This window comes from Stegostoma tigrinum, chromosome 5, assembly GCF_030684315.1.
Source record: "Stegostoma tigrinum isolate sSteTig4 chromosome 5, sSteTig4.hap1, whole genome shotgun sequence".
In the NCBI taxonomy this organism is placed as follows: Eukaryota; Metazoa; Chordata; class Chondrichthyes; order Orectolobiformes; family Stegostomatidae; genus Stegostoma; species Stegostoma tigrinum.
The window spans coordinates 55,278,513-55,304,051 of NC_081358.1; the positions used below are offsets into that span (position 1 = coordinate 55,278,513).

Consider the following 25,539-nt stretch of genomic DNA (forward strand, 5'->3'; position numbering starts at 1 on the left):
CTCAGTTGAGGAAGAAGGTGGACATTTTGGAGACTCCCTTGTCAAAATTGGCCTCGTTAGAACATATGCAATGGAGCCGGAGAGAATGGAATGGAGTCTTTACAGGAAGCAGGGCGCAAGGATGGAAAGTCCAGGTAGCTGTGGAAGTTGGTGGGTTTACAGTGGATATTAGTGGCCAGTTTATCCCCAGAAATGGAAACAGATGTGATGAAGGGAAGAGAGGAGTCAGAGATAGACCAGGTGAAAGTGAGGGCAGGGTGGAAATTGGAAGTGAAATCGATAAACCTCTTCAATTCTGGACAAGGGAGGGGAGCAGCACCAGTAATATCATCATTATATTTGCGAAAGAGTTGTGGGTGGGGACTGGAACAGGACCGGAACTAGGAATGTTCCATTTACCCTACAAAAAGATAGGCCTAACTGGGGCCCATGTGGATACCCATGGCCACCCCTCTGACCTGAAGAAAATGACAGAAGTTAAAGATGAAGTTGTTGAGGATGAGGACGAGCTTAGCCAAGTGGAGGAAGGTGGTGGTGGGTGGGGATGGTTCAGGTCTTTGCTCCTGGAAGAAGCAGAGAGCCCTGAGACCATCCAGTAGGGGATGAACGTGTAAAGGGATTGCACATCAATGGTAAAGATGAGGCAGTTCAAGCTTGCAAACTAGAAATTCTGAAACAGGTGTAAAGTGTCAGCAGAATCACAAGTATATGTGGATAAGGACTGGACCGGGGAGAAAAGAGTGAGTCAATATAGGAAGAGATGAGTTCTGTGGGGCAGGAACAGGCTGAAACGATGGGTTTGCCCAGTCAGTCCTGATTGTGAATTTTTGGAAGGAGGTAGAAGTGAATTGTGTGGGGCTGCAGGACTATCAGCTTGGATGCAGTGGTGGGGAGATCATCAGGTGAAATGAGGTCAGTAACCATAGGTGATACAGTGGCCTGATGTGCCAAGGTTGGGTAATGATGTGGGGGAGGATGGGAGGAAGTACCTGAGAGCTGGCACTTGGCCTCAGCAATGTAGAGGCCAGTACGCCAGACTACAACAGCACCACCCTTCATCGGGAGCTTCATAACAAAATCAGGGTTGGATCTAAGCAAAAAGAATGCAGTGATTTTGTAGGGACATTGGTTGGATTTGGTAAGGGGGACACAGAAATTGAGATGATCAATGTCAGGTCGACAATTTGCCACGAACAGATCAAGTGCAAGTAAAAGGCCAAAGGAGGGGTCCAGGTGGACAGAGTGTGTGGTAACTATGTGAAGGGGTCTGTGGGAGGGGCAGAGGACTCTTGTCCAAGAAATGGGCATGGGGATGAAGACAGTGGAAGAAGAAGTCTACATCATGTCATGCCCACAACAGATAATGATGGATGGAAATACAGTCTCATGATATTTTCTATGACTACAAATACTAGTAAAACATGTTTACAATAGCATAAAAAATGTAAAGGATTACCTTTGGGTCACAACAACTGGTAAGCTGAACGGCGGGGATGGAGCAGTGATGTTATCAGACCTGTTACAAGCACAATATTAAGGGTAAAGAATTGCGTAAATTAAACATATCACACAGATTGAAACACAAAATCAGTACATTAAAAAAACTCACCACTAAGCAATGAACTACAAACTTGATAATTTGCAACAATGAAGTGTATCTTTTATATCAAATCTAAAATTCAATTCACACAGAAGTTATCATACATATTGCGTATAGTTCTTTCATTACAGAAGAAAGATGTCCTTTATCCGCGCATTACTTCAGTAAACTATCTTAAACTATCAGTTCCAGGTGAAAAATGTTTAATTTTATTTTCAAAAATAATGAAAATGTACAACAAAAGTTGAACAATTTCCTTGAAACATAATAAAAAGGATTTTTATATTGTCTTGTGTGATTTGCCATTATCTGTGTAAAGAATATACTCTAGGGAGTTTTGAGTCATGGATACTTGAATGAGCTAAAAAAAAAAGCTACATAAAACAAGACCTGTCAAAACCTCTCCCTCTCTACCATATCGAAAAAAGATTAAAAATTAAGCATCACATTTTTCAAACCCAGTCATATTTAAATTTCAAATGATAGTAAATATATGCTGATTTAAACCACTGCATATAATAATCTATAAACAGAATCCTAAACATCATTATATTTGCTTTGGACATGACATTATGAAATTCATTTTTCAAAATGACCAAAGTAGTATATTGTTTAATACTATTACATTGTTGCAAACATTGAATTTTACTTGTTCACTTCGACAACTTGCTTCATCTTACCAAGAATCTATCCTGGCTACTTCATCAAACAGCAGTAGAGTTAGCAGAGCTGCCACCACAGTAAGAATTTCTTTATCCTTCTGCAAAACCAGGGACACTGAAATGGCAACAAAATAAATTTTAAGTTTGTAAAATAACACTGTACAGGAACTGAGCTGCAAGGTTACCTTTTTAAGTAGAGGCCTGTTTCAATTCATTGCCAGGCTGTTGGTATTTTCTACACACATTCATAGAATCAAAGAACCTGTACAATGTGGAAACCAGCCCTTTGGTCCAACAAGTCCACACTGACCTTCAGAGCATCTAACCCAAAACAATCCCCTATAACCCACCTAATCTACACAATCCTGAATGCTACAGGCAATTTAACATGGCTAATCTACCTAGCCTGCACATTTTTGGACTGTGGGGGAAAAACCGGAGCACCAGAAGGAAACCCATGCAGACATGGGGAAAATGTGCAAACTCCACACAGACAATCGCCCAAGGGTGGAATCAAACCTGGGTCCTTGGCGCTGTGAGGCAGCAGCGCTAACCACTCATTTGCGCTACTCACATATTTTGAAATACATGATTTCACAAGTACTGTTTTTCAATCTAATACACAAATCATATTTCATGAAACAAAAATATCAAGGTAAAATTAAGCTGTATAGTATCACAATGCAGTCACAAATTTAGAAGTGTAAAGGTATTTTCATGCTAAGGATGATGCAAGTTTGATTGGTTCACAAAAATGCTGTTGTACATAATTGTTTAAAACACTAAGAAGAATATCATTTTGTTTCTTTTCTCCTGGAGGTAGCTGTAGTACAGAAGCTAAAAACAAAAATAGGTACAGTTTCTATTCTTAATAACAAAATGGGAACTAAAGCTTCGAAAAGTAAATACTTGTTCAAAACATTTTCCATTATACCTTCCTATGCCAACAGATAAAGATGCTGGCTGTGGCCCATGGGAACTTCTCGTGCTGTAGTACAAACAAACTTATTAATTACAAACAAGAGGAAGGCATTCGATCTTTCTAAACTGTTCTGCCATTCAATAAGATAATGGTTAATCTGACTGTGGCTCCAAATCCTTATATCCACCTAAAGCTTATCCCTGATAAGCATTCATTCTCGTATTAGTCAAGAACCTATCAACATCTCCCTAAAACACATTCAATGCAAGTAAAAGTAAAATACTGTTGATGCTGGAAGTTCAAAACAAATGAGTAACTTTCCATTTAAAATGAGAATGATGCAGATTTTTTTCCTCAGATGATTGAGAGTGTACAGAATTCTTTTCCTCAGAGAGTGGTGGACATACAGCCAATGCTGGAGAAACTCATCTGTGGAAAGCCAAACAGTTTTCAGGCCAGTATGACTCTTCTTTATGAAGAGGTTGGAAATGGCTTCTTTTATACTTTTAACAGAGGCAAAGGAGGGGCAAAGGGTACTGAGGCACTAGAGAAACGCTGCAGGTCTAAATGACATCTGTGACAGAATAACAGAGTTAACAGTTCTAGTATAGCACGACTCTTCACCAGAACTGAAATGAGTTGGATAATGTTTTTGTAAAAAATACACTTTTGACAGAAGTGGAAGGTGTGAAGGGATCAAATAGTGTACAGGCCCAATTCAAATGACAATGGATTGCCAGTGCTGGTGAAACAGCCTTTACAGTGTAATTGACACCCATTTTACATGTCTTTGTTTCAACTTATACAACCAATACCAGCTCATTTGTCTTTTACACTGGGCCATCTACTGTCTGTTGCCTTTAACCCTCAGCCCCAGTCAAAAGTATAAAAGAGCCCCTAACTGAACTGTTTCTGAACAGCAGGCATATTGGGCTCGAAAATTTAATTCCATCTCTCTTTTCATAGGTGCTGCCAGACCTGAGATTCTCCAGCATTCTCTGATACAATGTCTACCATTCTGAGGAAGAGTTATATAAACTCATGATCCTTTCAGAGAAAAAAAATTCCGCATCATGTCTTCTGAGATACTGCATTCAAATCTGGACTCCCTGCTATAGGAAATATGCTGTTAAATTTGAAAGGGTTCAGAAAAGATTTGCAAGGATGTTCAGGGAGTTGAGGCTGAAGAATAGGCTGGAGCTTATTTTCCATGGAACATCAGAGGCTGAGGGGTGACCTTATAGAGGTTTATAAAATCTTGGAGGTATGAATAGGGTGAGTAGCCAAAGCCTTTCCTCAGGACAGGGCAGTCCAAAACTAGAAGACATAGGTTTAAGGTAGGAATGGAAAGATTTAAAAGAGATATAACGTGCAACGTTTTCACGCAGAGGGAGATACATGTATGGAATGAGCTCCCAGAGGAAGTGGTATGATTACAATATTTAAAAGGTATTGAGATGGGTACATGAAGAAGAAGGGTTTAGACGGATATGGGCAAAATATTGGATTAATACAAATGGGATTAGATTAATTTAGTATGGCATGGACGAGTTGGACCCAAAGTGTCTGTTTCCATCCTGTACAATTCTATAACTCCATAAATGGAAAACCCTTACTTTTATACGACATTCCCTGGTTCTCACACAATGGGAAATATCTTTTCGGCATCCACCCTGTCAAGTGTCTGTCAAGTGTACTATTGTTCGCCTTCGGGAGTAAGTAATGTGGATAAAGTACGAAGAGTTATGTGAGCTTTATCACAGCCTAAGGGAGAGGGAGAATACAAGAGCTGAGCAAGTAGTTCAGAGGATAAATTGTACTGATGGCAATAAAGTGAGTAGTGATGTGAATGAGGAGATCTTTAGAGTGAGAAAGCGTATTGGAAAGACAAAAGGAAAATTACCAGCATTAAGAGTGAGCAAGTGAGTTATTTACGAATATAGATCTCATTTTCCCTGCAGAAAATATGACACTGCAGCATTCCTAACTCTTTTCCTTGCCAGTCCATTGAAAGGATAGGAAAAAGAGAAGGCAAAAGAGGAGTGAGGGAAAAATCAAAAAGGAAAGATAAAAAAAGAGAGACGAAAATAGAAATAGCAAGAAATCAACACTGTAGAGGAGAGCACTTCAGACTCTCGGTGTGGGCACAAAGCAATTAAAACAGACAAGTACATAAAGATTAAATGATAAACTAGATGCGAGGTTAGGCAAGTGAATAGTGTGGGCAAAACAAAGTTGCACAAATGCTCTCTTACCTTCAGCAATTTAGGTAAAGTCTTTACTAACAAAGTTTCAGTTGAAGATGTAATAAGTTTAGGGGCTTACCTCTGAAGAGGGTAAGCAGAAAAGAGGACTGCTGAGCTAGGCTGTGCCGCAAAGTTGGATCCAAGTAAACCAGCTTTCGTAAAATTGTAAGACATGGCAACACCATGCACTGCATGCTCTAGACAGAGAAAATATACACAATCAATGTTTATTAGCAAGATACACGCACATTTCAACTAAGTGATTTAGTTATTAGCTCCAATAAACGTAAAGAATGATGAAAAACCACGAACAGCTGCATCAGCTCCTGACAGATTTTTCAATTATTCTTTAGAAGAAATATCATTAATTTGCTATTTTGATGCCTCACTCACCACAAGTAAACAAGAAATTCTTCCAGTCGAAAAGAAAAGCGTCTAATCAGTACACAACTATCGCATCAATTCACAAGCTCAATCACCAGGCATACATCATTTAACCAATGCAAATGAGCTTTTACTTCACTCAATGCAAATGGAAAAACTGATCAATATGGTTTGGACCGAGACATCCGAAAGCAGTTACTTCAAGTGCTATTAAACCTAAACAAAGAACTAAGACATCTTCTGATTCATTTGCTCGGATTTAAATTCACACAGAAAAACTCTGCACAGTTGTACAATATTTCTTTGTTCTCCATTTAAAATGAACTGATAATGTTATAAATCTCTACAGCATTTGTCCTTCCATTGGTTTCTAGATAATTAATATATTTTTGAATTTTTAACCAGTTTAAGCAAATTCAGTGTCATTTGATATTTCAAACATTCACAAAAATTAAGGAATTCGAATTATCATCCCATCTTGGAATTTTGTATGGTACATCAACACAACTAATTATTAATTGGGCAAGTAAATTCTAACACATATGTTGTTTAATCAGAGGATGATTTACTGCTCTTCCCTAAATGCCTAAATTCTACAGTTTGTACTATTTAAGTGGAAAACAACGGCATTATTCTGAGGTGCTAAGAGATCTTGATGTGCTAGTAGGTATGCTACAAAAGGCTAATATGCAGATGCAGCACAATCATGAAGACTAATGGGACAAAAACTTTATGACAAGAGGATTTGAAGATAATGCTGCAGTTATGCAGGGCATTGGTTAGACTGCAATGTAAATACTGTGAAACATTTTGGTCTCTTTATTTAAGGTAGAATGTAAATGGAGAAAAGAACCAGGCAGAGAAGAGATTGACATCTGGAATGAGCAGGTTGTCTTTGAAAAGCAGATTTCTCTTTAGAAGAGCATGAAGTGAACTGATGGAGGCTCAAAAGACTTTGAATGATATTTGACAAGCTGGTCATGAAAACAGCACTCCCTGCTATGGTTGAATCCAGAGATAGCGGGCACTGTTTTAAAGTTAAAGTTAGAGTTAACTCATGGAGGACTAAGAGGGAGGAAAATTTTCTCTCAGACGGTTGAGTAACTTTAGAACACATTACATCAGAAGGCAGTGGAGGCAGGGTCACTTATTATTTTTAAGGCTGAGATTGATGGATTCTTGTTTGGCAGGGGAATCAAATGTTATCGGCGTGGATGGGAATGTGAAATTTGGAATAGTAACTGATGAACCATGATTTTACTGAATGATGGATCAGGCTTGAAGGTTTGAATGGCCTACCTCTGCTCCTAATTCATATTTATAATCAAACATTCAAATTTAGCTTTAAAAATTTGGAGAGAAAAATTTAATACAAGTAAAAGAAACCTTGAACCTATACATTTTTGAAAAAAATTAATTGGATCACCAAACACCTTTTAGAATAATGGTTGGTACTCTTTATAGTCTGAGCTGCACGTAACTTTGGCTCCACAACAACTTAATTTGATTTTTTCCTGGACTAGTAAACCACTCAAAAATTCAGGATGACTGAGGACTGTCAATAAATATCTGTTGTGCCGAGCAATGGCTATGCCCCAAAACATTTAAGGTGATAGCTCAATGTTTTGTGCCTTCACTTACTCCATAGATTAACTAATAACATTCAGGCTTTTAAAATGGCTAATAGTCAAAAGGAGAACTCTAATTTTCTCCCCAGACTGGGAAATAATTGCAGAGAATTCGAAAGTTAAGATTTTAAAAAGCAGTTGTACAAAATCTTTTACAAACATGATTTTGCAATCACATTGATAAGTAGCAAAAACAATGGAATGAATTATACCTTTCCATTTCTGTGCACACTTTCACGTGCAAATGAAACTATCTTTTCTACAATACCTTGGTTTTTCAACACAGCATGGAGTTTGGCATCTGTAAGTAAACAACAAACAAAAAGAACATTTTAATAAAAAAAAAGGTGTGATCTGATGGACTATCTTAAAGGATACTGGATCCAGATTCAATAGTATTATTCAAAAGATAATTGGATAAATACTTCAAAGCAAGAAATTTACAGGGTAAAAGGGGAATCAGCAGAGGTATAAAACTAATAAATATCTTAACAAAGAACAGGCACAGACATGTTGCATCAAACGACTTCCTGCTGAGTTAAATCATTCTATTAGTTAATGAATAATAACTAAGTATAATATCTCAAAAAACTTTGTAAACTTTTTTTATTCACTCACTGATAACGCACATCACAATGCAAGTCTAGTATTTATTACAAGTCATTAATTGCTCAAGGAAATGTCAATTATTTGGAAATAACAAGAATTGTAGATGCTGGAGTTAGAGTCAACACCGTGTGGAGCTGGAGGAACACAACAGATCAGACAGTATCAGAGGAGGAGGAAAGTCAAGGTTTCAGGTTTACCCCTTCATCAGGACTCTTCTACAGCTCCTCAATGATAGTGATATAACTTCTCGCACTATTGCAGCCTGTGCGCTAAATTCACTCCTATATCAGCTAATTAACCACAGTTAATTAGCAAGTTCCATGATATTAACCAAGTGACAATAAAACAAATATGATACATGTCTATATCAGGACAGTACTCCATTTAGAGGTGAAGTTGAATATAGCTGCATTCGCATGCATCTGCTGTCTTGGTTCTAGGTGATATGTTGCTAATTTAAGAAAACGACTCTGCAGTTCATTATGGACGTGGTATACACTTCAGCTACAGTGAGCCAATTATGGAAGGCGATAGGTGGGGCATGTTTAAGCTATGCTATTGTACTTGCATCCACAAAGCCATTCACTGGCTCAGTTCAGTTACAAGTTAATAGTGACTCTCTTGACTTCTGTCATAGGAGATGCAGTAACAGAGATGCAAATGAATATCACAGACAGATGGTTAGAAGTCCTCATGTTAGAGATGGCCATTGCCTGTCACCTCATTTGACACAAATATAATTTGCCTATTATTAAGCCACGGCAGGATCTTGCCCAGGATTTGTTTCATTCAGGTCTGAAAACCTCTTACTACCAGAAGTGAAATCAACAATGAGAACTCAAGACTTTTTTTTAAGACTTTAAAAGCTTGGAGTTAAATTTTTCAAATCTATTTCTTCTTCAGTTATCAGTTACCAATAATAAAACCAAGAAACGTGACTGTTGAAGAAACAAAATACTATTAAACTTGAAGTAACTAAAAGGAACCAAGTTAATAGTTTTGTGATTTTTATTACATATTTTCTTGGCTTCCTTCTTGAAGGCAGTTAACTCCTCAGTGAGGGTTTTATTTTTATGTGAGCGACACTGGCGATCCCTTTTGCTTTTGAGTGGTGGTGAGCTGCCTTCTTGAATCCATTTGTTGTAAATACACTCAAAATAGATGAAGTTTCAGGAATTTCACTCAGTGACACTGAGAGAACAGCAATATAATTCAGTCAGGATAGTGAGGGGCTGGGGGATAGGGGTGGGTCTCTCGACACGACGTTATGGAATACTGATGCAATCACTCTTCACGCACAAGTCTCTATACAGTGCTAACTGGGCTATTTAGCTATTTACCATCGTCAGATGAAGTACATATATTTATTCTTCAAACAAAGAATGGTAATTGAGAATCAGCATGCCATTTGTAAATCCAAGAGCCCTCAGTCAGATGTGTAACACTTAATACCCTGTCCAAGCTGAAATCAAGTAAGTAGTCACAGATTTAGAGTCAAACTCAGGGCTTCCTAGTCTGCAATGCTGAGGCTTTGTCCGGAAATGTGAAAAATCAGCAGATGCAGAGTTGGTGTAATTGCTGTTTCCAATCATAAACAGAATCTTATCCTTTTACTCTCTTGAATTATGTCTTTTTTCTAAACTTCATGAGCACCAGCTGGGTACTGCTTAAGACATGGCTGAACATGGACAGAACTGACATTCTGCCACATGTTACTATCACTTATTACTGACACATTATCAGTAATCAGGAATAAGGTAGAATGCTCTAAATTCCTCACTCTATCAGCCTGGAAAAGGCTACCTTATCCTTGATACTTGCAGTGAATACAAATTAAAACTATGTAGAGTGCAGAGGTACATGCCACACTTGATTAATGTTGTGCAATGCCTATTACTGCAGTCTTTGCTAACAAGTCTTTAAAGTAGAAAGAGGTGGACAAATAATATGCAACCTACTATAATATTCGAATCTACCCTGGCACCATTTATTTCCACTGCATAAAAAAAACTGGAAACAAACTTAGCAACACAATATTTTAAATTAATATACCAAACAGGAAAGACTAAACCTTGAGAGTAGTAAGGTGAAATCATGTAAAAAAAAATTATAGACAGTACTGCACAGTAAACAGTTACCTTGTGCCATAACAGCCAGTTGCTCTGCCGCAGATTTCCGAAGAGACAGGTCAACTGTTTCAGAGATCAGGATTCCATACACTTTACAGACATTGTCTTCCTAAGGCATAAAGAACAACAGAAAAGTGTTAATCAGAATGCTTATTGACTTAAGATGTTTAAATGTGACAGTGTGAAGCTTGCAGAGTTGTACATTAAAAAGAGAAAGACTAATCAAGTTCAACAAACATCCCACCTGGTTTTAGCTTTACAACCCAAGTAACAGCATAAGCTGGTGAGATAATGCATCATGGCCAGACCTTCTTTTAGCCAAACCAAGCTTGTGATCTCATTTATGCCACTGGGTTTAGATTCTTTCACTAAAGGAGGTGAAAATGTGCAATTCACCACTGCATGCACTGGGTGAGACAAAAAGCAGTGAAGCATTTAATGGAAAGTTGCATAAGTATATGAAAAATAATATGGTAGAAGAATATGTTGATATGATCAAAGTAGGATAGAAGTCGGCTTATGTTACTTCGATAACTGAAAGGTGAGTGAACCGTTTCTGCAATCATTACCAAAACACCTGCTGTTCCTAATATACAACAATAAATAGGATTTAGAAACTCACTGATTAAACTGACAGACAATATCAACCTAAATTAGGCCACAAAATTTGAGACAGTACCCCAGGAACAAGGCAGTGTCAACTGAAATGTGCAAACATGAAGGACAATAGCAAATGAAATTTAACAGGCAAGAGTAAGGCATGCGCACAGTATAAGAAAAACCAGACATAAGTGTTTTAGTTAAGGGGCCGTGTGAAGGAGAAATATTTGGACAGCGTTTCCCACACAGCAATAAACAGCCTCTGCTGCACAACTTGACTCTACGTCCTTCAGCTTAAATAACTTTTGACCACAATGTTGCAGCAAGGGCCCAAGTGAATAGGACATTTCTTCAACAAATAAGACTTCACAGCTGGGGGATAAACAAAGGAAGAACTTAGGAAGATGAAGAAAGAGGAGTTCAAAACAGTTTTAGAAGAGAAATAAGGACAGGAAAAGAGAAAATAAACTGAAAATAGAATCTAAAAAGAAGGAAAAATTAAATCATAAAACTTTAAATTTACATTTCTTTGTTTCCAAAAATGCAAGAAATGGAAGGAATAAGGCTTTTGCAATTGTTATAGTTATTTTTCAGACCCAGACAGGTTGTAATAATACTTAATGGCTGAACGGCTTTTTTCGTCAGTATCTATAGTGTAAATTGATTAAGTTCACTTGAACTTTGTAATGTTATATTTAAGAATTATTTGGCTAAAAAGATCATTAATCTGTAACTACATAATTTACTACATACAAATAGATGCTACACAAGAAGGTCAACACAGAAACACTTCATACCCTGTATACTGTAGTTAAAAGAAGGAACAAAATTGTCAGCTGCTCACCTTGAAAAAAGATTTGCCATTGTCTAATTGCAAATCAATTGATTTCTCCAATATGTACAAATCAGACACATGATTCAATATACTTCCTTGCAGCACAGGCAGTTTGTTGGAGGCATCTTCTTCATTAAGCAGGTGAGGCATCAAGTGTGTAAAAGCTACAGAGCGCACTCTATTGAAGAAAACAGGTAGGACAATTGTATGTTTTGACATAAAGGCATTCAGATCATACTGTCAAAAAGGCTGCTCATGGCTAACAGAGTAGTTTAATTACAAATTTTATTTTCCAGATGCATATTAAACATGTAGAGTAGAAGCCTGGTATGTACACAGACTAGCGGTTGAAATACTTTGATTCAAAGCAGCCATTTTGATAATGACATAATTAAAATGTATGTGTACAACAGGAAATTAAAAAAGGTATTTGCTTAATTAAGTGTCTAATCTGCTAAATTCAAATCATTTTTGAACAATTATCTGAACTATCGCAAATAATTAGTCACAATTATTTGTCTTTGTAGTGTCAACATTCTTTGATGAAGTCATCTCCCACTTTGCTATAGATTGAATCCAGAGAAAATTCACAAATTCCATCAACATGCTCTTGAAACCACTGCAAATTTCTAGGAATGCTTCCCTTTTAAAATCTAATAGATCTTAGGTTATGTCCCAAGTTTTCTTATGCCCAGAGAAGCAATAACAGCAAACTGTGTCTTAACCAGTACCTAATGGACTGACACTCTTGATAAATCAGCAAGTTATATATTGAAACACTACAAGTTTACTGTATTACTGTGATCTCCACAATATCTGAGTAGTCAGCTGAGGGTACGAGTGAGAAGGCTCTCTGTTGGTAAGTTTATTTAAGTTATTACTTAAGTGATTTATGCTGCAGATATATACCCCAGCATAACGTGTCTGTTACTTAGTGTGAATCTCTTGATCAACCAGAATATTTGATAACTGGTACATTCCTGGTTCTATAGATTCCAGCTAATAAAACGTTTGCTGTAGTATAAACCTAAATAAAAATGCTCATGAGGGAAACAATGTAAAGACGCTCACTGCAAGCAAACAATGTACAAGCAAAAAGCGAAAGAACTGCAGATGCTGTAAATCAGGAACAAAACCCGAAGTTGCTGGAAAAGCTCAGCAGCTTTGGCAGCATCTGTGAAGAAGAAAAAAATCAGAGTTAATGTTTCGGGTCGGGTGACCCTTCCTCAGAACAAGCAAGAAAGTTTATACAGATCAAAGTGCACTTGAAAAAAGCCTTTAAAGTATGGCTCGGATAGTAGTCAGTAGTTGGTGAACAGTAAAAGGTTTTGGTCACACGTCATTCCAGGCTTTATTTTCTAACATTGCAACTTGCAGTTATTAGAGGCACAGCAGCATAGTGCCCTCTGCTGGCCATAACAGACTGGTATGGGATAACAAGGTGCAGAGCTGGATGAACACAGGAGGCCAAGCAGCACCTTCGGAGCTGCTCGGCCTTCTGTGTTCATCCGGCTCTGCGCCTTATTATCTCGGATTCTCCAGCATCTGCAGTACCCATTATCTCCGAGACTTGTATGGATTAGGTAAGAAATCAACTTGTTCCAACACCTCCATGGTAGGTCAAACTTCAACCTAAACCATCTAGCTCAAAGAGACACGACCACAGTACGCCAGGAACATAAACAAAAGCACAAGATAACAAAATGTGAGGCTGGATGAACACAGCAGGCCAAGCAGCATCTCAGGAGCACAAAAGCTAGCTTTTGTGCTCCTGAGATGCTGCTTGGCCTGCTGTGTTCATCCAGCCTCACATTTTGTTATCTTGGAATTCTCCAGCATCTGCAGTTCCCATTATCTCTCATAAACAAAAGCACGTCTATTTAAGCAATGAATCATATTAAAGAGTCTTTACTGAGACACAAGGTACTTAATCAGACATTATTTTCGGTTAAGTGTCAGTTGCATCAAGTACTCTGAAGGCTTTTTTGCCATGAGGCCTAGTCTGCCACATTTACCAAACCCACCTCATTAACTATGTGACCCACTTACCCTATTCTAGGTCTATTTTACCATACACTATTCAACTGTTTGAACCAAAGGACTGGCTACCTCGGTGCTGAGGCCGATCTTACAAGGCTGTTGTGCAACACAGGCAAGAGTTCACAATCTGGCACACAGGACACCTGCAGATTGATATTGCTCAGTAAAGGAATATCACATATGGGCAACAAACTGGACAATTGCAAACATTAGCTTTTATTTACGGACAGCAAAGTGAACACAAATAAAACCAAGGTAACAAAGTGTAGAGCCGGATGGACCGCTCTGTCCCCATCTCGGGCAACCACCTAGAAACCGATAACAATGTCAATCCCACCGACTCCCACAGCTACCTAGAATACACCTCCTCCCACCCACCTTCCTGCAAAAATGCCATCCCCTATTCCCAATTCCTTCGCCTCTGCCACATCTGCTCCCAGGACAAGGCATTCCACTCCCGTACCTCTCAGATGTCCTCGTTTTTCAAAGACCGCAACTTCCGTGCCACAGTGATCGAGTCGCCGTCGACCGTGTCTCCCGCATTTCCCACAACTCATCCCTCACACCCCATCCCCGCAATAGCCACCAAAAGAGAATCCTCCTCATCCTCACGTACGACCCCACCAACCACTGGATCCAACGCATCATCCTCCAACACTTCTGCCGTCTGCAATCCGACCCCACAACCAAAGACCGTTTTCCCTCCCCACCCTTGTCTGCTTTCCGGAGGAACCACTCTCTCCGTGACTCCCTTGTTCGCTCCACACTCCCCTCCAACCCTACCACACCCAACACCTTCCCCTGCAACCGCAGGAAGTGTTACACATGCCCCCATACGTCCTCCCTCACCCTCATCCCAGGCCCCAAGAAGACATTCCACATCAAGCAGATGTTAATCTGCACATCTGCCAATGTGGTATACTGCATCCATTGTACCCACCGTGGCCTCCTCTACATTGAGGAAACCAAGCAGAGGCTTGGTGACCGTTTTGCAGAACACCTATGCTCGGTTTGCAATAAACAACTATACCTCCCAGTCGCGAACCATTTCATCTCCGCCTCCCATTCCTTAGACGAAATGTCCATCCTGGGCCTCCTGCAGTGCCACAATGATGCCATGCAAAGGTTGCAGAACAGCAACTCATATTCCGCTTGGGAACCCTCCAGCCCAATGGTATCAATGTGGATTTCACAAGCTTCAAAATCTTCCCTCCCCTTACTGCATCCCCAAACCAGACCAGCTCATCCCTGCCTCCCTAATTGTTCTTCCTCTCACCTATCCCCCCCCCACCTCAAACCCCACCCCCTTTTCCTACCTACTAACCTAATCCCGCCCCCTTGACCTGTCTGTCCTCCCCGGACTGACCTATCCCCTCCCTACCTCCCCACCTGCACTCACCTCTACTGGCTCCATCCCCACCGCTTTGACTTGTCTGTCTCCTCTCCACCTATCTTCTCTGCTATCCATCTTCAATCCGCCTCCCCTTCTCTCCCTATTTATTTCAGAGCGCTCTCCCCCTTCCCCATTTCTGAAGAAGGGTCAAGGCCCAAAACATCATCTTGTGTGTTCCTACGATGCTGCTTGGCCTGCTGTGTTCATCCAGCTCTACACTTTGTTATCTCGCATTCTCCAGCATCTGCAGTTCCTATTATCTATCATCAACAAAACCAAGATGGCTACATTTTATACCCCACAACACAAACTAAATGCTGGCATGATTACCAAAAACTATTCTAAATTCCAAACTGTCTGCTGCACCCAGCTCTCATCTGTTAGAGCAGAATGTCAATCAGATTCTATCTGGTTTGTAGTCCCTGATGCCGATGCGTTCTTTTATGAACAAGGAGATTTCTTCCTCTCGGATGTCCCCATTCTCCCCTTTCGAAGCCTGGCTTCCATTCTCCAAGTTCTTAAGCAGCTAGCACCTGGCTGCCTGCTCCATTTGTATAAGACATAACATGCTGGACTATACTGGAAGCGCATCTCTAGACTTCTACACGTAGCAGGACCACATCTTCAGCAGCCCTATCATCTGCTTCACCACAATCCTAGTCACAATATGTGCACCAACTTGATGACGGTGCCACACTAGCTGAGTAACCAACACAATACATCAAAAAAAAAGTGTACTACCCTCCCCTTGCTGACCCAGACCCACCATTCATTCAAATTATCACTGAATTCATCACCATCCATTATAATACAAAATAAGGAAGCAGCATCCCTCTCTTCCCACAGCAACCTTGGAAGTTTCAAAATTGCATTTGAAACCTGGGCATGTTTAATTTCACTCATTCTAAGTGGGGTGACGAAATTGGAAAGTGAATGTAGCTGGAGTTGGCAAAAGCATGACTCGTATGGCCATTCATCGTCCTACCATTCAGTTGACATGGATGCCATGTTTTTGCTAATCAAACTATTAATGACTTCACCCACCTTGCCACAGCAGTTTTCCAGTTCCAGTTAGCATCTAGTGAATGCAAATAATGGTGAGAACACGGTTTGCAGTGGGCACTATCATCACTGGGCTCCGTTTGGTCGTCAGGTGTTCCTAACAGCCTTTATCTCCTTTTACCTCACAGTACCACAACAAGATATTTCCATCCATCCCTCCCACCACCCAGAACTTTGCCTTCAATTTTTCTTCTTTCTCCGAAACCTCAATATTACATCTTAATGAGTTTCCTCACATTCCCACCCAACTTTTTCATTAAAGTCACTATTCCCCAACTTACTGCGAGCCCCAGGCTTACAGCTTAGTTACATTGACATCGTGATTTACTGTCTGCCCAATGAAGCCTATTGGTTAGTGGTGACCAATGATGACACTCTCCCTTCCTCACAATCTTGGTCTACGGCACTCTAATGTCTCCCATCCTTGTTTGTTGAGTTGCCTCCACTTCTTAATTATTGCTCTCCCTGTATTGTAGTATGCTGTCACCAGTTTCCACAATTCATTTCCCTTATCTGCCTACCAGTTACAGCCCTGAATAAACAGCCCTTTACTCCCAATAAACAGACATAGGACGGAGTATGGTCCTCTCCACGATTTAATTTGCACTGATGACAGATCAGACCCACAACTGATCTCAGTGCAGCAACTCAACTGACCAATGACTGACACCTGTACTGTTTGTATTGAAATTACAGGACTAACGATGGCTGAATCCCCAGATTGCATTGATTCATTACCCGTGACAATAAACAGCTCAAACGGCTGACAGACTGTGTCTGTGCTCAGGCCTCAAACTGAATGACCTTTTGATTTGTTGTGGCTGAACCCTCTGACTAATGGCAGTTCCCTTTTTTACAAAATGACAGGTCCCTTTAACTTGACCGAGGATTACTCCTCTTAGACTTTGAGGCATGGGCATTTGGTCAAAGCATAGACAGTGTGTGCTGTGTATGCTGAAGGCATATGTTGGAGGTGTGACAGTGAATGGCACAGTGCTGTACAGCAAAATGTCCACACCCCACAACAGATCCGCTGTGAGCAACTGTGCAACAGCAAAGTGAGTAGGTGTGTGCAAAGAGAACAAACTTAGTCTCAAGATCCATCCTGTTCCAGTGCACGAGATGGGTGCTTTTGCTTCGTGTGAAGTAGTCTGGCAGCAGTACTACAATGAAAGGTTTCAGTTCACTCCAAAGTACATTACTGCTTTGAACTGTACTTGAATGTAGACAGTAATGTGCTGCGATAATGTGATGAGGCTGGTGCATGTCTGGTGCCAGACTCTTTGGATAAAGGAAACAGGTGGGTGCTGCCCACAGAGTGTGTGCTGAGATGTTGGGGGGCGCTGGTCAAGGTTTAGAGGATCAAGAAGTAGGCTGCAGAAATTCACGACAAACTGAAGCTGCTAAGTATCCACTCAGACTTTCAGAAATTGTCACTGTCTATCCTCTCTGCACTGCCTGGTAAAATAGCAAACTGCATATAAATGAGGTGACAAAAACTAATAATGAGTCTTTAATTCCACATAAATAGGCCTCTCACTTCTCACTAGCGAGTTTCTTGTCTGGCTGTTAAAATCCTCAAGGAAAAATCAACTTTATTTTGCTTCATATCATGACTCTCATTTTCCAGATCTCGCTGCATTTTCCCATCTGACCTGCCATTACCAGCATCATTCAAGGGCCGAGAAGATTCTGCCCATATTTTCCAGCAGTAGAACGACAGTAACGAAAGGACATAAATTTAGGTGATTATCAATAAGAACCTGAGCCAGCATGTGTAACCATGCTCTTCCCCCCCAATAAAATAATACTGTGATCTATTATTATGTACCACCTGGAAAGCCAATCAATCAAGAATCAGTACTAATGCTCAAAAGTGGATTGGATAAAAACTTGAGAAGGGCGGACAAAGTACACTTAGTTGAATTCTGTATGCCAACGTCGTTCTCTAACATTCTAACAGTAATTCCTTGATTTCTCATCTTTTCAACAACACAAGTATCAAGGACAGCTTAGTGGCAAATCCAGCCACCCAGGGACAGATCATTCTGCATGTGAAACACGGCCATGGCAGCTGCCTTGGTGACTTTTGCTTGAGAATTCTCTAAATGAGAAGGAGAAAAACAGCAAAAAAAAAACTTCCTTGGAATGGAACAATTTAGATTGAACTACAGACCCTGCCCCCAAAGTTCTGGCTCAAGGGTGCGTTGAAGGCCGAGCCCAAGGGTTTTGGGGCCTCAAACCTAGACAAGCCCAAGAAGCATGGAATCTCAATTTCTCGAACAGAAAAGCAAGTGAACATTTAAAAGAAGAGCTGCAGCTCCACACAACTCCATTCGTGAGCCAAAGTTTTTCACCTCTAGGTACAGAATCCATCTGAAAATATTATTCAGAATCTTGCCGACAAAGAGACAAATGCGAAAAAATTGGTATGGTTCCAGGCTAAATCTGGTACCAGAACATCATTCATCTTAACACAAGATAGTTAATTCAATCAAGTTCCCTGAAACCTTCTTGTGGCTGTCCCTTATTAGCATGAGTAGTTGCACTAAAACAAAACAACCAAGTTAGAGAAGTGACTAGCTATCATCAGTTACATTCATGCAAGGTCACATAAATTAACTTCAGTTCATATCCATGACAAGGGCTCAGTTGGGAGTTGATCTGTTGACAGGGCTATTGCATATTGATAGTGACACAATTTTTCCACTGAATCAAAATAAATGACTAACTTCCACACGTTTCATGTCCAAAGCATTCCTGTATACTACAGGCAAGCACCAAACACTTGCTCCCAAAGAACCCTTAAAGACTGACTCTCCACATATTCTCACCACAGATATCCGACACTGTAACAACTGCATTTGGAAGATATCAGATTGCAGAATAAATTAGGTAATCTCCAAATTTCAACCATTTATTTGGCACCTTATCAAAACAGAAGCTAGCATTCCTTCAATAAATATTATTTCTGTAATAAATTGATAGGGGAATAAACTAATACTACAAACCATTTCTGGTCAGATATTTGCATTCCAGCAAATTTCTTTTAATGTCTTCGGAAAAGATCCAAATATTCATCAAGATGAGTTGTAGCCTCAGCCCTGAATGACACTGCTGTTTCATCACTGTGGTGGGAGCCATATCATTTTGCTTCCATTGCTTCTCATGATTTTACTATCATCAGAATTCTAGATGTTGCACGGCAATTAATTGGTGAATTCGCAAATGCCTTTCAATTTTATCCTCGCATGACATTTCTGTTTTAGTGATGAAACCTTTAATGTTGATTTATAATTGGTGTACGAATTCATTTTTTTAAAGCATCAGCTCTGAAACTACTGAAAAGAAGTCCTTGTGTGCTGCTTCTGCAAATAAATGGAAATGTTTACTTCCATATCAACAGGATTCAAAGAAGTAAGGTGGGTGCAGGTTGTGTGGAGAATAAGTATCAGGTAGACAAATTAGGCCAAATGGTCTGTTTCTGAGCTGGAAATGGCACGTAAATCTATCTGCCGACAGGACAACAGCTAATCGTTACTAAAGAGAAAGAACAGGAAATTTTACCTCTACCTAGATTAACTTCCTACATTACTGCATTTACCAGTGAAGAGGCCTGGCAGGTCAGTGAAGATACATTAAAAACCATTCCAATTATTGCCGATTATTTCAAAATGTTCTGAAGGTCCCCTTGTCCTGCGGCTAACAACATTGCACAGGTAATCGAACTTAATTCAGATAACCTTGAAAGATTGGAATGCCAGCACATCGCCTGTTGAGTTAACCCACATCTTTCAACTCAGTTGTGCAAAATGTTGACAGAACAATACATATCATAGCTCTTTCACTGAAGGAATTTGCCATCGACTCTTTTTCTGCCTTTGTACAGTTAGACAATTTTTAGGTTATAAATAACTTGCTGGTGTTGATGATACATTTACAGGGTACTAATGGTTGGATTTTAATTCAAGAACATGTCTTTCCAAAACATAACATGCAGCATCTGCTTCTCACTGATGGAGTTATCTAGAGTCCATTTGAATTCTAACTGCTTTACATATTTCCCCCCACCAGTAAGCTAAGAAAATTGACTTGCTTATTCTTATGACGCCTTCTTGACTTGCTGAGATCATAAAAAAAGTAGAAAGTATACAATGTGAGAACATTTACTTAGCAGAGGGTTCTTCAAAGAGTACATCTTACAACAAATCTACAGCAGAAAAACAGCCCGAGTCTATACCAATGTTCATAATCCACATGAGGTTTACCTACTTCATCTCACTGTATCAACATGTCTTTTAGCGAAGTTATTGTAGTACCCTAGGTAAACAGTAGCTAACTTGCAAACAGCAGGATCCCAAGAACAACACCAAGCAGATAATGTAGTTTTGATTGAGGGACAATTATTTTCCCAGATAAGTATGATATCTCTCCTTGGGTCTTCTTTGGCGTTAGATCCATTGGGAGATCTGGTTTAAAAATAACTGATTAATTTATCATGTGTATTTTTGGGAACTTGCAGTGCATATTTTCTTAAAATGTGACCAAACTTCAAAAGTTCATGATTGGTTATGAAATGCTTAGATATGTCCCAATAATTTGAAAGGATCTTTCGAACATTGAAATTAGGAACGGGAGTAGGTAATTCTGCCCTTTGAATTTGCTCCACCATTTGCTATGATCATAGCTAATCTTATCCTGGACTCAACTCCATTTTCCTGCTTGCTCTCCCTAGCCTTTTTCACTAGACACACATCTATTTCCTTCTTGAATCTGTTGATTGATTCTGCCTCAACTGCACTCTGGGGCTGTGAAGTCTACAGATTCGTAACCCTCACGGAATTGGTTTTTCCTCATCTGAGTTCTGAATCTACCTCCTCTCACTCCATATCTATGACCTCTAGTTTGAGACTGTTCCACAAGGGGGTTCTTTTGTTCAATGTCCACCTTGTCAATTCTCTTTAGCATTTTACATATCTCAATCAGATCGCCACCATTCTTCTGAACCCCAGTGAGTACAAGACCAAGCTATACAACCGCTACTCAAACAACAGCTCTTTCATGCCTGGAATCAACCTGATCAATCTCCTCTGAATTGCCTCCAGTGGTACCACATTCTTCTTCAAGTAAAGAGGCCAAAACTGTATACAATACTCCTGATGTGGTCTCACCAATGCCTTATGTAATTGTAACAACACTACTTTTATAATCTAGCCCATTTGCAATAAATGCCAGGATTACATTTGCCATTCTTATTTGTATTCTTGTGTACCCACTTGCTGCGATTCATGGACAAGGACACCCAGATCCTTCTGAGTTTTGATCTGCTTCCCATTTAAATAATAATGTGCCCTTTTGTTTTTCATTCCAAGTGGAAATCTCCACACTTAACCGCACTAAACTGCATTTCCAGATGCTGGCCCATCATCCTGGCCTATCAATATGCATCTGTAAAGTTTATCTCCTCCTCATTGCCTTCTTTCCTACCTAAGGTATCTCCATGAACTTTGTTATGTTTCTGAATTCCTTTGTATTCTGTCCCTCCTTGCAGATCATTTTTGTAGATTATAAATAGTTGAGATCCAAGAACTGAACCCTGTAGCACCCCAGCAGTTACAGTTCACTATCTAAGGAGGTCCCATCTATCCTGACTCGCTTCTTTCTGTCAATTTGCCAGTCCAAGTCAATATTCTACCCCTAACCTTCGGGGATCAGTCTTTAATTCAGCACCGAATCACACAGCACTGATACAGACCCTGCAGTCCGACCAGTCCATGCGGAGCATAATTCCAAACTAAAATAGTCCTACCTGCCTATTCCTGGCCCACATCCCTGCAAACCTTTCCTAGGCATGTACTTATCCAGATGTCTGTTAAATGCTGTGATTGTACCCGCATCCATCACTTCCTCAGGACGTTCATTCCACACGCAAACCACCCACTGTGTAAAAAAAAATTTGCTCTTCATGTCTTTTTTGACTCATTCTTCCTTTACCTTAAAATGTGCCACTGCGTCTTGAAATCCCCCATCCTAGGATTAACTCCTTAAATACTTCTCATTATTTTATAAACTTCTGTCAGGTTGCCTCTCAACCTCCTACGCTCCAGTGAAATAACATCCCAGCCTCTCCAGCCTTTCTTTATAACTCAAACCTTTGATACTCATCAACATCCTGGTAAATTTCTTCTGAACCTTCTTAGGCTTAATAATATCTTTCCTATGACTAGACAATCAGAACTAGCCACAGTATTCCAGGAGAGGCTTCAATGTCCCTTACAACCTGAACATGGCTTCCTAACTCCTGTACTCAAAGGGCTGAGCAAACGCCTTCTCGAAGCTGAGATAGAGTACATCTACCAGATTCGCATTATCCACCTAACATTCTAAAAGAACTCCAGCAAGTTTGTCAAGCATGACTTGCCCTTCATCAAAATGTGCTAGCACTGGCCCTATGTAATGAATGTAAATGTTTGCATTTTCTAATTTGCTGAAACTTACTTGCTGCATGTCAGTTCAATACTAAACAGAGTGGCTTATTTTAAAATAAATTAGAATATGCTTACAAATGCATTTTGCTCATAAAAAGTCGAAGAGATGCACGAATTTTGGCCGCGCATGACAGAATGCCAGCAGCATCTTCATTGCATGGTCCACTCAGTGCAAGGATGCACATTCCTAGTGGATCTTCAACTGATGCAAAGCCCTAGAAAAAGCATATTGCAATAAGGCATGGGAAGACCTCAAAACTGTAACAATCAACTTTCATGACTCAAAAGCAGGTACTGAATAAACATGTGGTCTTAATCAGCAATTTGTCCATGTTGTAGTCAACCCTAATGGACATTTCTAGGATCATGTGGCAAAACTTTCAAATTACATGGTCTTCCGCATGGATTGAAGAAAGAGAAACCAAAACAAGGGCAAGGCTATGAGCCGTGGAAGAAAAAAGAATTAAAGTGTTCATTTGCACAAATGACTAAAAGTTAGAATACAGGTATTAAAAATTAAGGGTGTGCACAATAGAGAATTGTTAAGTCTAAGGGAATGTTGGCATATATTGAAAATATGAAAATGAGGAAATTAAACTTCAGCTGTAAAAAAATGTAGACCAGGCACTGTCAGGGAATGGGCATGCTGTTGTGAGCATCTCACTCCACAAAAGAATACAATTCTGAAGAACAGTCATTGGACTCAAAATATTAACTTTGTTTTCTGTTCAGAGATGCTGCCAGGCCTGCCGAGTTTCTCCAGCAATTTCTGATTTTGTTGAAGACAGTAATGCTATTATGCTTCAGGCAGGATGAAACATCTCAAATACTGTTTCCAGATGGGTCTCCTATTTTAAAGAAAGGATATAGATGCTTTAGATGTGGTTCGTAGTAGGTTTCATAGATTGATCCCTGGATTCAACAAGTTGTCTTGGGAGGAGGTTTCAGAGGTGATTTCACTGAAGAATATGAATTTTGAATTTGAATTTGATTTATTGTCAAGTGGACATAAGTACAGTGTAAAGCTTTGTTTGCAAGCAGATCACAGTAAACAAGGTCATACAGATCACAGGGTGCTTAGACAGAGTGAGGAATGCAGATTACACTGCACAGGAAGTGCTCAAAGCAAGATCAACATTATCAGGATCACCATTATTTGCAGTTAGAGAGTCCACTCATCGGCCTAATAACAGCAGGGAACAAGCTGTTCTTGAACCTGCTGGTGCATGTGTTCAAGTTTCTGTATCTTCTGCCAGACGGAAGAGGTTATAGGAGAGCATTAGCAGGGTGGGAGGACTCTTTGATGATGCTGACATCTTTTTTATAAGAAGAAGTGTTAATGGAGTCCACAGATAGAAGGCTGACTTCTGTGATGATCTGGGCTGTGCTCGTAGTTTCTTATGGTCCTGGGCAGAGCAGTTGGCTTACCAGGCTTTTATGCACCCAGATTGAATGCTTTCTATGTTGCATCAGGAAAAGTTGGTGAGGGTCCTAATGAACATGGCAATTTTCCTAAGCCACCTTAGGAATCAGCGTTGCTGTGCCTTCTTGACCATCACATCAACGTGGAAAGTCTCGGACAGATTGTCAGTTATCGTCACTCCTAGAAACCTGACACTCTCAACCCCTGTTGATTTAGTTGGGGATGTGTTCTCCTCCATTTTTTCTGAAGTCAATCATCAGTTCTTTTGTTTTGTTGACATGAAGAGAGAGAGGTTGTCATCATTGCACCATGACACAAAGCCCTCTGACTCATCGTTGTTTGATATCCATCCTTCTACAGTGGTGTTGTCAGCAAACCTGTAGATGGCGTTCATTTGAAATTTGGTTACGCAGTCGTGGGTGTACAGGGAATACAGTAGGGGGATGAGAACACATTCTTGCGGTGCTCCAGTGTTCAGGGTTATCGTGGAGGAGATGTAGTCGTCTACCTTCATTGATTGTGGTCTATGAATCAGGAAGTTGAGGATCTGGTTGCAGAAGGCACAGCCGAGACCGAGGTCTTGGAGTTTTGAGATCAATCTGGAAGGGATTATAGTGTTGAAGGTAGAGCAGTAGTTGATGAGTTGGAGTCTGACGTAAGTGTCCTTGTTATCCAGACGTTCCTGAATGGTCTTGACAAGTGGACATGGAAAAATTATTTCCTTTCATGAATGAATCCAGAAATAGGAGGTACTGTTTCAAAACTAGGGATTGCCATTTTAGGACAAATGTGGTGAATTGCTTTGTTTTCTCTTGAATTGAGAGACATTGGAATTCTCTGTCTCTACCACCTGCTGAGGCAGTGTCACTGAATATTTTTAAGGTAGGGTAGATTTATTATTCCTTTCCCTCACAAGAATCTAATGTTATCTGGGCTAGGGGGAAAGATAGAATTTGAAACACAAACATATCAGCCATTACCTCATTGAGTGCAGAGCAGGCTCAAAAAGGGCTAAATGGCCTATATTTGCACCTGATTTTTATTATCTGTTTAGTGGACTTGGACTGAATGTAGCTCAAATTCTCAAGAATGCTTCTACGACTGAAAAGGTTGAATTACGAGGATGGGTTGCATAGACTTTTCTTTTATTCCCTTGGGTTTACAAGGCATTTAATATGCTTAAGGGATCCATTGGAGTTGACACCATGTATATATGTTGCCTATGGGTGAATTCAGAACAAGACATAACCTTAAAAATCGAGCTGGCCTATCTAGGACTTTGAATATACAACTGGTACTGAAGTGTTGGATTAAGATTCCAAAGGTTGTGCATTCTGGGTCAATTGAAAATTACAGGATGTATTTGGTTAATATGTCCTTGTTTGGTAAGGATATCATAGGACTTGCAGCGAAAACAGGTAAATGGATTTAAATTAATTGAACAGCATAGCAAGCATGACAGGCTGAATCATCCTACGTAAGTGGTGGTCAGAGTAACTCAGACGATGTGCAAATGAT

The 25,539-nt window shown here is 39.9% G+C and overlaps 1 protein-coding gene across 3 annotated transcripts in view; it reads right to left on the minus strand.

Moving 5' to 3' along the window:
- rttn (rotatin) overlaps positions 1–25,539 on the minus strand; it is a 317,909-nt gene that overhangs the window by 222,289 nt on the left and 70,081 nt on the right. For all 3 annotated transcript variants that reach the window (XM_059646005.1, XM_059646006.1, XM_048529420.2), the window contains exons 17-23: positions 22,674–22,813; positions 11,625–11,793; positions 10,190–10,289; positions 7,655–7,743; positions 5,510–5,627; positions 2,281–2,377; positions 1,457–1,516 (exon numbers count right to left, since the gene is read on the minus strand). In XM_059646005.1, coding sequence (XP_059501988.1) covers positions 1,457–1,516; positions 2,281–2,377; positions 5,510–5,627; positions 7,655–7,743; positions 10,190–10,289; positions 11,625–11,793; positions 22,674–22,813 — 773 coding nt within the window. The remainder of the gene's footprint in view (positions 1–1,456; positions 1,517–2,280; positions 2,378–5,509; positions 5,628–7,654; positions 7,744–10,189; positions 10,290–11,624; positions 11,794–22,673; positions 22,814–25,539) is intronic.